The sequence below is a fragment of the Leucopleurus acutus genome, assembly GCF_964270905.1.
Source record: "Leucopleurus acutus genome assembly, chromosome: 14".
Lineage (NCBI taxonomy): Eukaryota > Metazoa > Chordata > Mammalia > Artiodactyla > Delphinidae > Leucopleurus > Leucopleurus acutus.
Window position 1 is genome coordinate 48,412,527 of NC_139156.1, and position 15,989 is coordinate 48,428,515.

General features: G+C 47.7%; 1 protein-coding gene across 7 annotated transcripts in view; it reads right to left on the minus strand.

The window, feature by feature from the left end:
• Window positions 1-372: 372 nt before the first annotated feature.
• The window catches only part of LDB3 (LIM domain binding 3), a gene marked incomplete at both ends in the record, with an annotated part of 55,184 nt that continues 39,567 nt past the window's right edge, over window positions 373-15,989 (minus strand). For all 7 annotated transcript variants that reach the window (XM_082853955.1, XM_082853956.1, XM_082853952.1 and 4 more), the window contains 5 exons: window positions 373-462; window positions 5,807-5,922; window positions 9,755-9,875; window positions 10,490-10,670; window positions 11,859-12,273. In XM_082853955.1, coding sequence (XP_082710081.1) covers window positions 373-462; window positions 5,807-5,922; window positions 9,755-9,875; window positions 10,490-10,670; window positions 11,859-12,273 — 923 coding nt within the window. The remainder of the gene's footprint in view (window positions 463-5,806; window positions 5,923-9,754; window positions 9,876-10,489; window positions 10,671-11,858; window positions 12,274-15,989) is intronic.

Genomic DNA, 15,989 nt, shown 5'->3' on the forward strand with positions numbered 1-15,989 from the left:
AGGAGCTCTAAAGAACTCCGCAGAACGCTTCAGATTCTCCATGACTGCTCTGAGCTCTGTCCCTGCTCTGGTGACCTCAGGGAAGTGTATCGTGTGGGGAAAGTTACTTTTTCTTTTTCACTTTTGAGTTCTTGGAATTCTGTCCTCAGTGTTTGGAGTACAATTCCAGTCTTGGATTAATTACTAGCTTGGTTCAGGAATCTTCATTTGGCTTCTAGTCTGAACTATGCAAATACACAATCTGTGTGCAGAAGAAAGGACTAAAATTATACTTCAAAAGGGCTCAGTCACTTCCTGTCTTCTCCCTTTTCCCCCCAAAAAGAAACATCAGCCTCCTTGAATCCTTCGTTGCCAGCAGACACCCTGGGCTCCCTACACGTTGATGGCGTGTGCATGCTTCTTGCACAAGGGTTTGTCCTTCTTGGAGTAGAATGGCTGCCCCTCCAGGTTCACGTGGCAGACCTGGGACAGAGAACAGATAGGCATGAGACAGCCCATGAGGCCGGGGGACACAAACAAAAGATTTCAGCCACCCCTTTAAGACAAAGTGCTGTCACAGGCAGATGGGAGAAAAGGCAACAGCCTGCTTCTCCCTACCACAAGTACTTGACAGCTAAAGCAGTGTAGATGCGTTGAGCTATCTAAAAATCAAGACTTCCAAAAAGGAACATGGAATAAACTCAAGTTAAATTAAATTTAATTAATGGAATACGGAACATATACACAATAAGGTGATCAACTGATGCTATCCAAAATTTATAAGGAACCAATACAAATTCGTAAGTCAATATCCACAGAAGTGATTAACACCTAAAGAAATATAAAATGTCAGAAAAATGATCCTCACTAATAATTAAAGGAGAAAGTAATTAAAACCTCCATGAGATATCACTAGACACCTGTTAATCTAGCAAAATAAATAAAACAAAAAGCCTCAATAGCTTGTCACCTTTAACCTTATAGGACTGGAGCCAGAAAATGAAAAAAAAAAGTAATCAGTCAAAAGTCAGCAATGCCAAAAGGGGATCAGGCCTACTTGTCACTGCTAGGGACACATGAATCAGCGCAGCCTTCTGCAGGGGATGTGGCAACACTGGAGAGAAGCCATGAAGATGTGCCTGCCCTGTACCCCAGTAACACCACTCTGGAGAATTTCATCTTGCAGCAACTATTGCACAGAACAGGAAAGCAACATATGCTCAACTACAAACTGAAAAACTACTAATATTTCTCTCAATGGGGAGATGATTAAGTTAATTTTTAAGGTGCATTTTTCCAATGACAGGCCACCACGAAAAAATAAATCAAATATGGCAAAGCGTATGCAGGAAAACACTGACTGAAAAAAAAAAGAGGCAAAATTATATATCCCCATGATGACAACATATGAGTGCAGTTTGAAGATGCTAACAAAACAAAAAGAAGGGAGATCAGTAATATTTGTTGAGACTACTGCGGGTCAAGTACGATGCCAGACACTCTGTATACATGGTCTTATTATTTTTTTTAATCTTATTTTATTTTTGACTGTGTTGGGTCTTTGTTGCTGCATGCGGGCTTTCTCTAGTTGCAGTGAGCAGGGGCTACTCTTCGTTGCGGTGCACGGGCTTCTCATTGCGGTGGCTTCTTTTTGTTGCAGAGCACAGGCTCTAGGTGCACGAGCTTCTGTAGTTGTAGTACACGGGCTCAGAAGTTGTGGCAAGTGGGCTCTATAGCACAGGCTCAGTAGTTGTGGCACACAGGTCCAGTCACCCCGCAGCATGTGGGACCTTCCCGGACCGGGGATCGAACCTGTGTCCCTTGCATTGGCAGGCAGATTCTTAACCACTGCACCGCCAGGGAGGTCCCTACATGGTCTCATTTAATTTCCACAAAAACTTTATGGGATAGGTATGACTGTTCCTCATTTCACAATTGAAAGCTGAGGCTCAAAGAGCCCAAGTGTCTTGCTCAAGTCACAGACCTAGAAAGTTGTAGAAGCTGGGCATCCATATTCAGGTCTGCGAGACTCCAGTTCTAAGCTCATTCTCCCCACACCTCATAGCAGAGAGGGGCTATGTTTACTTGAAATTGTTCTGGGTTTACGGACTTGTATCGAGGTAGTTCACTAAGCTTGCTGGACTACCAGTATGAGGTCTGGTCCTGGGTGGGCAATCTGCCAGTTGCCAGTCAGCTGGGAAGTCACATAGGCTGGGACAGGCCCTAGCCTCAGAGAGGGCACTGAAGATCCCTAGTGGGGAGCAGAATTGGGGACCACAACCAGGACATTGACATGAGAGGAAGTGCAGGTGGAATTCCCAGGTGGAGGTAAGCATGAGGATACAGAAATCACCCTTCCGAGATGAGCTTGGGCCACTGAGCATGTGTCTGCTCCAAGAAAGCTGGAAAGAAAAGTGGCATCATGGTGGTCCCAAGTGTGAGGCCCTGATGGCCCAGTTGAGGACGTTATACCTGAGATCACACAGGGCTGCCAATGGGCTCTGGGAGCCAATGACCTGAGAAAGTGTCTCAAAACATCCCAGATAGATGCAGTGATATTGAGTGTAACCAGGCTCCTGTGGTGGCCTCAAGCTGTGGTGACAACTTGCAGACAAGTCTAAGATGGTGGCACCCAAGATCCAACTGGTGAGGATGGGTTTTGGGAGAGACAGGAAGGCAGCTCTGGAATGAGTTGGCAAGGAGCTGCTGGTCAACAGCCGGGGCTCTGGCTAGGAGACCCTGCCTGGTCTGAGACAGTGCTGGTTGCTTGTGAAAACTCTGGATGAGTCAGGCTGGAGAGGGTGTTGGGAGACTGAGGACCAAGGAGTGAGGAAAGGCCAGAGCCTCAGAGGTGGCTCACTGATAAGATGAGACTGAGGGAAAGAACTGTCATAGAGAGGTCGTACTCAGTGCCTTGGGCCAGGAGCCTGCAGGTGGGACGCAATGGGGCTCCATGGTGGAGGAGGCCTCCAACCTACCCATCACAGTGGCACAGCAGGGATGGTCCAACCCCCAGGCTCTGTGGTCAAGTGGCAGCAGGGCCTGGCTGGGAAGGAGTGGTGGCCATAGAGTGCTGACGACAGAGTGGAAGGCGATGAAATAGGCCAGCTGCAGAGGCCCCTCGACTGCCCACAAAAGTTACACCACATCACATCCCTTCCTGGTACCCACACCAACTAGATACCAACTAGACTTAAAGGAGAAGAAGGGCCAGTAAGACATGTTTCCCCAACTAAGGTAGGACTCACATCCTTTCCATTAGGACTCAAGTGCCAAAGCCAGACAGGAGGTAAACCCTCACCCTGACCCGCACTGTCCTTCTCAGCCTTCATTTTATGTGCTTGGGACTTTAGAGATGTTGTCTTGTTCTGTTCATTAATTGCTCATACATGTCAGCTTTGTTTTCCTTTCAAGATTCTAAATTCCTTGAAGGTAGAGACTTGTTCTGGGAGACTTTTGTATTCCTCAAACTCAACTGAATTAGTCTGAAGTATGTGCTCCCCTGAGATCTAACTGATGGGAAAACAGCATGTCAGCCGCAAGAGCTAGTCCTGATCTTCCTTTCTTACTAGTTTTTTTTTTTTTTTTTTAAGTTACAGGAAAATATATGCTCATTAAAAGTGATTTGGAAATACAAAGTGATGGAAAAAGGACCAAAGAAAACAAAACCCTGAAAGTTTTCCAATCAAAATATTGCTTTCCAAAAATTAAACCATATTCCACTTTGATATAGCTTCATGGGGCAGTGAGTACTACGCAGGGCTAGTTTGGGGGAAGGCGTAACGATTCTCTGTGCTGATTCTCCAGAGGACGGGATCTGACTGGTTTCTTTGCGCAGACCCTCTGGGCAGTGCTGTGGGTCTTTCACACCTGACTGGAACTTATCTGTAATCTCAGCCTGAACAACCCCAGGCTTTACCGCTTCTTCTTGTCTCTCTCTGGGACTTGTGCCATCATGACTCAGCCAAACACGGCAAGCGTGAGGGAGCAGACCCATGCTCACCTCTGCATGATTCCCTCTCCATGTGACACAGACCTCTCATCAGCCTGTCTTTGGAGAACAGGCCTTCTACGCCTCTGTCTTCCCTGGACCTCCTCCAAGTCTCTTAGATCTTTCTAGAAGCTGGGTAACCAGATTTGCAGGCAGCATCTTAGGATCAGACAAGCCATGGCTTGAAGGTAAGGGTCAGAAAGCCCTGTACGGTGCCTCGCTGAGCTGTGGCTCTTCAGGGGACAACCCCAAAGCCGGTATATTTGTATTGTTGTCCCTTATTGGAGGGGAGGTCCTGATATAGTTTAAGGACCCTAAAAGGCAATTAGAGAATCTGTTCAAAGGGCTAGAAAAAGTGTTACGGATTGAACTGTGCCGCCCTAAATTCACATGTTAAAGTCCCAAGCCTGAGTACCTCCAGCCTATCCAGCACAGGGACATAGCAGTGACCTTATTTGGAAATAGGGTCTTTGCAGACTAAATTAAAACTGAGGTTAAGATGACGTCATATGGAGTACGGTGGGCCCTTAATCCAATATGACTAGTGTTCTTATAAGAAGGGAAGAGACACAGAGACAGAAACCTGCACAGAGGAGAGTGTCATGTGAAGACACAGACACACAGAGGGAAGGCAGCCTTGTGACAATGGAGGCAGAGATTGCAGTTATGCAGCTACAATTCAAGAAACACCAAGCATGGCTGGCAACCACCAGCAGATAGGAGAGAGAGCAGGTCCCTGCTGACATCTTGAATTTGGACTTCTAGCCCCCAGAACTGTGAGAGAGTAAGCGTCTGTTGTTTAAGCTATTCAATTGTGGTACTTTGTCACGGCAGCCCTAGCAAACTAATATATGGAGTGAATACAATGCACCCCATAGATGGGAGGGAATATAGAAATGAAGTGTAAAAACTGAAGTGAATTGCAGTAAACATTATGACTATGGTTGTCCTATGTCATAAGTCTATAATAATTGTTCAAGTTTAAACTATGTAGACCTTTCACACATTCCCAAAATTTACCTTGAGCAACTCTGGTAAAAAAAAAAAAAGCAGTAGTAGTACATTGATTTTCCCAAATAAAGTTTAGTCAATTATAGATTCACATTACGGGGCTTTATCAGGGATGACTGTTTTCTAATTCTAACGCAGACTCTAAATGTCGGCAGGCTCATTGCCCTGTCCCTTCCCCAGCCCAAAGCCCTTGGAAGGAAAACGTCAATCTCACGGTAAAAATGACCTGGCTGTTCAGCAGAAATAAACTGCACATGGTTAATACTTAATCTAGGGCTTATCTCCTGGCAACTATATATCGAGAACAGGACCATTTAGGAAAATGCAATGATACTCAGCCCTGATTTCTAAAGGTTCGGTCAAAAGAAAACTTATCTCAGCTTTTCATAGGATTAGTCAATAAGCTCCAATCTAGTGTTCATGGTGAAAATTTAGGGGAAAACCATTGAATCACGTCATCATATCTTAAATGACCTATAACCATGGGAAGCCACCTGCCCCTATTAAATCCCAACATCATTCACTCCTCCCACCTATTGATAGCATCACTGCTGAGGAAAGCTGCTAGTTTGCCAGATCCTAAGACACTCTTCTGTCCTTAATGAAGTGGAGAGTAACAAAGCCATATTGGTTAATAAATCATTATTAGTAATAAAACTTTGCTCAGCTGTGACATATCAAGGCATCATAGTATTTGCCGGCTTTTAAAAATGACAGAATATTAGAATGCCAGGGTTGAAAGGGATGTAAAGGGTTGGTCATCTGGCCCCACTTGGTCCCTCCTGCCTCTTCTCAGAAAGTCAGAACCCCAAGCAAAAAACATACTGCGCAAATGAAGCAGGTGTCGTGCCAAGTATGCCCCAGGGCTTCGATAAACTTGTCACCGGCCTCCACGGGGAAATCGCAACCGTGACACTTGGTGCTGAACAGATTGATATAGTCTGAAATGAAAGGCAGAGTAAGGACCAGGCATCCAGGCAGGCTGGGAGGAGTGTCCCAGCCACATCGACCCAATGTCAGAACAACCCCCCAAATCACTGGGCTGGGGGCAGTGGATGAAACCTAATTGGTTACTTGTCATCTTGCAGACAAAATACTCAGTTCCATGATTGGTTTTTTCCTTTTCCAATAATTTGCACTGGTGTGGTGCAGATTCAGGCTTAGTCACCACCCTGTGCTGGTTTGATCTGCAAACACTTTCTGGAACTGTCATTAACTTTCTGCAGGGTGATTTTCTCCTCTGCTCTGTCACCTCTTACGGTCCAAACAGACCAATCCCAAAAAAGAAAAAAAAATCCTATTTCCCAGCAGCTCTGCTTATTTTGGAAGAGTGAGAGCCTTTAACATTTCTTAGAGTTGTAGCATGTTCTTTGCTTGGTCATTCTTCTGTCATTGGGCATCTGTGTTGATAATAAATTTTCACTACTAGAAACAATACCTGAGCTATTTTGTTGGGACATGTTCCCCTCCCCCAGCCGAAGAGATAATAATACCAAATATTATTTACATAATGCTTTACAGTTTACCAAGCATCCTCACGTAGATTGTATTATTTGCTAGTATCTCAATGTCAAGGTCTATGTATTAGTTTTCTTTTTTTCTTTTTCTTTTTTTTTTTGTGGTACGCGGGCCTCTCACCGTTGTGGCCTCTCCCGTCGCGGAGCACAGGCTCCGGACGCGCAGGCTCAGCGGCCATGGCTCACCGGCCCAGCCGCTCCATGGCATGTGGGATCTTCCCGGACCGGGGCACGAACCCGTGTCCCCTGCATCGGCAGGCGGACTCTCAACCACTGCGCCACCAGGGAAGCCCTATGTACTAGTTTTCTTTGTACTCCCAGCACAGTGCCTGGCACACAAGTCAGTACCCAACACATATGTCAAATGAATGAGTGAATGGATGAATCACAGAATCAATAAATTAATGAATAAACTTAGTCTTGGCAAAATTGTTTTTGTTCTGTTTTGCGGATGAGGCTGGAAGAGGTGAAGGGCCTAGTCAGAGACACACAGGTGAGACAGCGGGCCAGGCCTGTGCTTCTCAGCCCCAGTTGTCTGGGCCTGGTAGTGGGCAGCACTCCCACTGCACTCACTGTAGAACTCTCCCAGATTCTTCTAGAAGAATCTTGATGCCTTTTACGAAGCCTTCATTCTCCTAGAAGTGTACTTGTCTCTCCACAGCTCTGCCACAGTTGGCTTTTTCTTACAGAGGTTTTCTGCTCAGATCTCCTTGTGGACAGTATGCCTAGTCACTGTCTCAGACCACCTGCTGAGAGTCAACATGAAGTGGGGGCTATGAACTATGAATTTGGTATCACAGGTGTGACCCTAGTACATTTTTTAAAAGTAATTAATTTATTTATTGGCCGCACCCCACGGCCTGTGGGATCTTAGCTCCCCAACCAGGGATTGAAGCCACGCCCCCTGCATTGGAAGCGCAGAGTCTTAACCACTGGACTGCCAGGGAAGTCCCCTAATACATTTTTTTAAAAAGCTGGTATTTTCCTCATTTATTCTACAAAAGGGGAATGTAATTGGTATTAAATAAAGTTTGTGCATGGGCCTTTCCCACCAGGAAAATAATCTAGTTTCTCATTTATGTATTCCTTCATTTCTTCTATTAGGTCTTTATAATTTTCTTTGGGACTGGAGGGAGAGGGGAAAAGGGGAGTTGTTTAATTGGTACAGAGCTTCATATTTGCAAGATGAAAAAATTCTGGAGATCTGTTTCAGATCAATCAACAGTGTGAATATACTTTACTGTACTGTACACTTAAAAATGGTTAGGATGGATACATGTATATGTATGGCTGAGTCCCTTTGCTATGCACCAGAAACTATCACAACATTGTTAATCGGTGATACTCCAATATAAAATAAAAAGTGAAAAGCCAAAAAAAAAAAAAAATTAGGATGGTAAATTTTATATGTGTATTTTTTCCCCCACGATAATTAAAAAAAAAAAAAAGACAAGGTCAGAACCAAACACAGTGTCCCATGGTACGGGGACAGGGGCTGACTCTGATATTTTATCTCTAGGGCAGGTTAACCAACAGGCTTGACTTTACCTCACTATTGGATCATCGAGCTCGCCTTTCTTTACTTTGTTTATAAGAATATCACCCTTTATCACATTCAACAAGCATATTAAATTTCTAATGCTCTTTCTAAAATAAAAATTAAATTGTGTTATTTCTTTACTTAAAACATCACAGTGACTCCCATTGCTTAAGGAAGTAGTTTCAAACTGTGCTTCTTGGAGAGCTGTGGGTCTCCCAGAGCCATTACAGAGCTGTGCACCCATTATCTCAGTTAATCCTCACAACAGCCTCTGAGAGTTAAGCGAAGAAGGAGAGACTCAGAAAGGGCAAGCATCCTGTCCATGGTCACACAGCCTGGAAGTGGCCCCTGTGGGCCTTCAGTCAGGGTCTCTCAGGGTGCCTAAGGCTGAGGCTAAACCTGCTTCCTTGCTGTCTTTTCTTAACAGTAGACGATCCCTTTCCTGGGTCTTCTTAATCAAAACATCATTTCTGAAAATCTTTTTTGGGGGGTGCTACGGAGAGGAGCACTGGTAATAGTGTTAATCTATCATTCTTTCACAAGCCTCACGCATAAATTATGGCTTATCACACATTATGAAAGTTATAATGCTTTTAGTCGACTAACAATAGCAATTTGTATTGGTGCCACAGCACTTTTATTAATTACCAATCATCACCATTTCCTCCTAAGAAGGGAAAAGACAGGTGTTATCTTCTCCCTTTTACTGATATGAACTCTGAGGCCAGGATGACTGAGTGACTTATTTAAAGTCATTCAGTGAGCCTCAGAGCTGGAAAGAGAATTCACCAGTACCTCAGAACCCAAGAAGTTTCTTCTATAATTTATTGTCGGGGGAAAAAAATTTTTATTTTGTTTTCCTTTTCCCCTTGAAGAACTGAAATGTTTCTCCTTTCTGGTTTTAAAGTAAACTAACTTACCATGTTTCTCTTTTTGCTCTCACATTTGCTACCCAGTCAGTGCAGCTCTGTTATTCTTCATAATCAGCATGTTTCCTTTTCCCTCTTCTTCTTGGTGCTGCTTTGCTAGTTCTATTGTCTTAACTTTCATGTTTTTGTTACCTTTGTTGGAACCTGCCTCAAATCCTTATCTGAAAGAGGCAGGCTATGAATAAATGAGTGTGTGAATGTGTGAGTGACTGAATGGTTAGTTAGCCAGGATGCCCAACTCTAACAGATGGCTTTATCTTCAGAATTTACCGTAATTGACTCCAAGTTATAAGATAACATATAGCGTAAGGGGAGAACAGAGAAACTCCGAATTCAGACAGGGAGTTGGCTGGACGCTGAAGGAACATCAAAGTCTGGTAAACATCACAGGAGCTGGGAGGGGACCTGCATGTACTTGACTAGTTCCGAAGTTTCTCTGGTTTAATCCTCCACAACTCTGGGAGGCAGGTGTTGATCTCCCCCTCTTACAGATGGGGAGAGTGAGGCTCAGAGAAGTTTAGTAACTCAATCAGGGTTACAAAGCCAGCCTGAAACAGGAGCCTGGAACAGAACCTAGGACAAAGGCCGGCGCCAAAGCCTTTTCAGACTAGACCTTGTGGTCTTCAAATCAAAATCATCTGAAAGGTTTCCTAAGCGGTCACAAGATGCCGACTTGTGGTCCACATATTTGGTGCAGGGAAAACAGCACAGATTGAATGTGTGTGAAAGGGAACTCCTACCCCTTTTTCCCAGACTGTGGGGCCTCCCCACAGCACAGAGGTCCTACCTTTCTCACAGTAGGGCTCCCCATCTTCCATGTGGAAGAGGCTGTTCCCGAAGGGCTTCTTGCAGGCTGCACAGACAAAGCAGGTGGTGTGCCACGTCTGTCTCAAGGCATGCATCACTTCCTGGGGAAAAGAGCCTCAGCTCAGGACAGAAAGGTCCAGGAGGGAGAAGAAGGCAGGCTTAACTTCCACACCAGCCCCGTCACTGCCGGAGCATCCCATCAGGGAGCAGGGCAGGAGAGCCCAAGAAGCGGGCCTTGGACACGCCGCAGAAGGCTAGGGGCGGCAGAGGAGAGGCTCCTACTCGTGCAGCACTTGCTGGGTGCCAGGTTCTGTGTGTGCTTCCATAAGCTGTGACGCTTCACCCTCCCGCCCAACCTGGGAGGGAAGTACTATATGTTATCGCCATTTAACCAAAGGGGCATCGAGGGTCAAAGCCACATGCAGGTGCACGGTGAGGTCAGGCTAGGAAGCAGTAACTTGCTTTGCAGAAGCTCTGCCACCACTTCAAGCTGTGTGGCCAGGGATGTGGCCCACGGATCTCTTGCTTCAAGTTCATTTACTCCCTAGTTCATTGGTGGCAAACCAACTCCCTTCTAGGACAGAAATGGAGTTGTTCTTGCTCTGTTAGCACAGCAACTTCTTGGCTTCCAAATAGGACCCCACAACCTTGCGGAGGAGGAGAGATTGGTTGGAAAAGAGACAAGGGTCAGAGGAGAGGAATGCAGCCCACTTACCCCCATGATTTTGGTGTTGCACTTGGCACAGACCGGGGCAAAGAACTGCTCATAACACCGCTCACAGTAAACGTTGTTCTGCTCCTCCACAAAGCACACGTCTGCCAGGGAGGTCTTGCAGTAGGCACAGTTGAACTCTTCTGGGTGCCAGGAGCGGCCCATGGCTACCAGAAAGGGGCCCCTGGGGAAGCAGAGAATAGTACCCCCTCTAAGGCAGCCCCCAAAGCTTAACACCAGATATTTCAAAACGCTCAACAATATTCACACTTTGACCCTAGAACGCTATAACTTCTGTGACTGTTCTAATGAAATAACAGGAAATTCAGATAAAGCTCCAGGCAAAAAGATGTTGTTTCATCACTTGCAACAAATAGAGATAGGGAAGCGACTTGAACATCCACTAGCAGGGGACTGGATAAGTATGTTATGGAATATCCATTAGGTTGACGACTGATAATTGTAGTAAGAAGAGCAATGATGACGGTGCTAATGGCTAGCATTTATTAAGTGCTTACTCTGCGCCAGGTACCATTCAAGAAGAAATTTGCATTATTTAACGTGTTTAATTCTCACAACAATCCTATGAAGCAGGTACTATTATGATACGCATTTTCAGATAAGGAAGCTGAGGTACAGGGATGTTAAGTAAGTTGTTCAAGGCTATAGGGCTAGTATGGTAGACCCGGGACACAAACCTGGCTCCAGATTAGTAGTCAGACAGTGGCACTGAAGAAACGCTTCATGTTTTAATTTTTACTTTTCTGAATTTTCTAATTCTTCTCTAATGAGTATATTTTTTCTAATGATACTTTATTTTTAAATAAAAGTGTATTTTTCATATACACAAGCCCACCCCCCACACACATATGCACATACTATAAACATACTATATTCAAACAAGTACCACCCATGATCCTTGGCCTCTAAGCATGAAATGACTTGTTTTCCTTTTAGTGTGGCAGATGCCCACCAAAGCCCTGAGCAGCACGGGCTTGTCTGTGGACAGACCCAGGAGCACCTCGAAAGGAAGGAAAGCTGGGTCAAAACTAGCACTGTCAGCTAGCTTGCAACAGGCCCAATAAATCTACCATCCAGACCTGCAATTCCCAGAACCCAGCCTTAGCCCAAGGGGGCGGTGCTGGCACGGGCACCGTGCTGGGAGCTTCACCCACTCACCTCGTGGAATCCTCCCAACTCCCCAGGGAAGTGGGTATCACACAGGTATGGAAGCTAAAGCTCAGAGAGGGTCAGACCAGATGGCAAGCCAGAGGGACCTGAGGCTGTCCTGCATGCGGCCTTCTCCCTACATCTGCCCTCCCGTCCCCCTCTCGTCCCAGCACCCCAGCACAGAGGCACAGCTGGCCCTTACCGGATGATGCTGTTGCAGTGACCACAGAGCGGAGTCCTGCTGCTGGCTGGGAAGCGCTCCGCCCTCTGCACGGTACCCCTGGCAAGGGGGGACACCTGTGGAGCCGGTGGTGCGCTGTAGGCAGGGGTCCCTCGGGGCAGGCCTTGCTTGCTGACAGTGGTGGTGCTCTTGCCAGGGGCAAACTTCTGAGAGAAGCTGTCGTCTGTCACCCATGGGGGACGGCTGGCAGACTCCGCAGGGCCCCCGCTGTAGGGTGCAGGATTATAGCTTGGGGCTGGCGAGGGGGTATAGGCTGGTGCTGGGGAGGGGGAGTAGGCGGGGGCAGGGGAAGGGGTGTAGGCGGGGGCAGGGGAGGAGGTGTAGGGGGCTGGACTGTAATTGGCCCCTGGGGATGGGCTGTAGGTAGATGCAGGCACTGCAAGCCAAAAATACCCAAAGAAAAATGTGTCAGGAATTCATTTCTCCCAGCTTCCCCCGCCCCCAGCCAGAGAACTGGAAAAGACAACTTTAATATTAGAGCAGCACAATGCCAGTTTTTACAGGAGACGAGTCCCTGAACTTCTTGATGGCCTCGATTTGAAGTTGCAGCAGGGAGCCAAGGGAGATAAACAGCCGTCGGAGCAGAGCCCTCGGGAGCTTCGGAGCTTGGACAGGGCTGGGAAGGGACAGGGCTATAAATATCTGCAGCTGTGCGGGGTGCGGCTCTGCCAGGCCTTGGCTGCCAGAGGCCTGCAGGAGACAGGGACGGGGGCAGGGGTGGCCGGGCCAGGCTCATATCTGGATCCTCTGGGCCAGGAAGAGGGTGGGAGTGGGTCAGCTTGGCCTTGACTGGAAGATGCCTTTGTTTGCACTCTGACCAGTGATTTGACATCTGAAATGCCTCAATCACAAGCGTTTGCTGAACTGGACCTAGTCCAGCCTTTGGGACAAAGCAGATGACAGGACAGTTAGGTTTTCAGGTTCAGGTTTCAGGTTTAGCTACAATCGTTTTCTTGAAAAACAGCGTGGCTTGATTTGTACTGGGGGGAAATTCCATTTTGGTTTCATTTGGGTGGTGGGTCTTGAAGGCAGTATTCGGAGGGAAGCTGTGCAGAGATGCTGGGGCGACACAGCCTAGGTGTAGCTGCTCCCTCAGCCTGTGGCTGCCTCTGGGGGGACACATGCTCCCCCTCATCACTTTGGTGGAGACTGATTTAGGGCGGCAACACGAAGGAGCATAGCAGCTGCTCCCCCAAAGCCCTCCGAGGCCTGGGCCCTCAAAACCCAGCTTTCTAAGTTTTGCTGCCTCCCATTGTAAAGCCAGCTGGGGCAGACCCAGCTGTGTCCGGCACACATGGTCTCACCAGCTTCCCCTCCTAGGGAGGGAGGTTCCAGAAGCCTCACCTCAGCTTACAGTCTGTTCCTCTGGAAAGAGGCCTCATTCCCCCTACCCCAGGAAGTGTGTCGGGGCAGCCTCCCTCCCCATTCCTGAGTCTGGCCTGGTGAATGGACTGTGCTGATAGATGCTGAGGCAGCCCCCATCAGGCTCCAGCCTGGAAAGGAAGGACATTCTCAGGGCTAAAGTTCCCGGCCTGGCCTTTGGTCTCTCCCCACCAGGTTCCCCTAGATTACCTTAGGTGGCCTGTAGCCTGCTGCTCCAACCCCATACCTTCTACTCCCATATGATTGGCCCTTCAGAGGTGGGTGACACGGAAACCCCCGTGCTGGGAACAGATAGGGACCGGGCCTGTGTTATTGAAAACAGAAGGGGTAAAACCCTCCCCAGCCCTGCCCTAGAGCCATCCTGGGAGTGACGCTGGCTTCCAAAGGTAAAACCTTCTCCATAAGGAAATCTTCTTCCCACTTACTAAGAGGGTAGGCTAGGCACATAACAGGTCATGTGGGTTAATCCCTTTTACAGTTGAGGTCACTGAGGCTCAGACAGAGCTAGTAAGTGGCAGAGTGAATTTCCAAAACCATTCTTTCTATCACCCCAAGCTGCCTCTGTAAAAAACATGAGTCCAAGTTCCAGAAGATTTGGGTGCAGCACATTGTGGAGGAGTACCTATCAACCTGGAGGAGGCTGCATGGTCTGGCATGTAGCACAGCCATCAGGAGCCCTGGGTTCAGGTCCCAGCTCTACAACATCCTGGCTGTGTGTCCTTGGGCAAGTTCCTTAACGTCTCTAGGCCCAAATTTCCTCATCTAAAAATGGCTATAATAATTCTTAGTACCTCACAGGGTTGTTATAAGGATGATGGGAGATAAGAACTATAAAGGCTTAGCCTTGTACCTGGCACTGTGTATGTGTCATTAAACGTTAGTGAAGATGGTGAGGAGAGTGACTCCTGGGTCTCATGGTCCAGATGAACTGTCAGCTCGTCTCACAGCTTGATGGTCACCTGAGGGATCCCAGCCCAGGGAGACTGTGGGATATAGGGGGTGGGAGATGTGGCACCCCTGAAGTCAGTAACCTGGGACTGAGTCTAATCATCAGTGGTGGTAGGTGTGACATCCCTGCCTGCCTCACAGGGTGGGGACCTACTGGAGTGACATGTTGCATGCACTAGTAAACCTGTGAAGCCCATATTTGAGGTGTTGTCACCCTCCCTAACAAGCTTGCACAGCTCCCAAGTGCCTGGAACAGAGGGTCTCAAAATGCTAGAGCAGCTTCAGCCCTCTCTCAATAATGGGGTTCTGTGCAAGATCTTATTTCCTTTTTTTTTTTTTTTTGTAAAGTGGGAGGGGGCGATCTCTGCTAAAAGGGATTAAGAATGAAAGCCCTAATCCTGTGTTATCCAATACATAGCCCTATGTGGCCATTAAGCACTTGAAATGCGGCTAGTCCAAACTGAAACATGCTATAAATATAAAATACACACCAATTCTTAAAGACTTAGTACAAGAAAAGAAAGTAAAATATCTCACTAATAATCTTATATTGATTGTTCATTGAAATGATATTTTGAATATACTGAGTTAAATAAAATATATTAAAATTAATCTCACCTGCTTCCTTTTAAAAAGTGTGGCTACTAGAAAATGTATTGTTATTAGACAGTGCTGTCCTAATCAGAACAACGGTTACCAAGTACTGACTTCTTCCACACACCAGGGCCCTTATGTGCACTATTTCATGTAATACTCGCTGCAATCCAACCAGGCAGATAGTACTTTCAAGTCCATTTTATAGAAGAGGAGTTGAGGCTTGGAGAATTTAAGAAACGCTGAGCTGAAACTGGCACTCAGGCAGCAGGTCTCAACTCCAGATTCCCTGCTTAACCACTCCCTAGGCAGCAAAACAAGGTTTAGCACGCCCCTTCCAAATCGGGCCCTTGCCCACTTCCAGCTTCCCTCCAGCAACACTAACCCTATTCCCTTTGCCTGGCAGCCATTCTCTTCCCTCCTCGGAAGGGCTTCCAGACTCCATGATCCACCCCCCCTTTTCTAAATCCCCACCACACGAAGGTCTCAGCAGGTCAGAGGCACCCGGCATCTGGGCCCGGGTGGGCTGCTTCCTTGCCCAAGACTACACCCTCCCAGAGCTAGGGCCCTTCCCTTCTTCGAGGCGCAGGCCGGCAGCTTCCCTCAGCCATCAGGTCCCCGGTGAGGAGCAGCTGCTTCCCAGGTCCCTTCCCTCTGCGCCCTTCAGCCTGGCTGGCCCCACCATCCCCGACGTGCCAGGAGAGAGATTTGATATCCCATCTGCGAGCCCTGGGCTGTTGCTATTTCTGCTTGACGGAATAAAGCCCGTCCAAATTAGAAGGTGATATTTCATCTCTAATTGGCAAGTTCAAAAGCCCCTATCGCACTCGTTGGCTCGGGAATGGTGTAATTAAACAAGGTGATTTCTGACTCACTCCAGGTCGGGCCCGGCTCCTGCGAGCGCACAGCTCCCGCGGGGGTGGGGGTTGGGGTGGAAGTGGGGGGCCCTCTGCCCACGGCCCTCTCCCGGGCCCCAGGTGCTCCGGGGAGCGGCCACCCAGCCTCGGCACAGGCGATAAGATCTGGGCTGCGAACTCCACCCTGGACCCGGAGGACCACTCGCGGGGAGCTGCAGCTCGGACGGCACACGGGCTCCCCGCTCTCCCCGGGCCTGGGGTCGGCGGTGGAGAGGAGGGGAGGGGCCCGGGTCCACGATCCTCGTTTCTC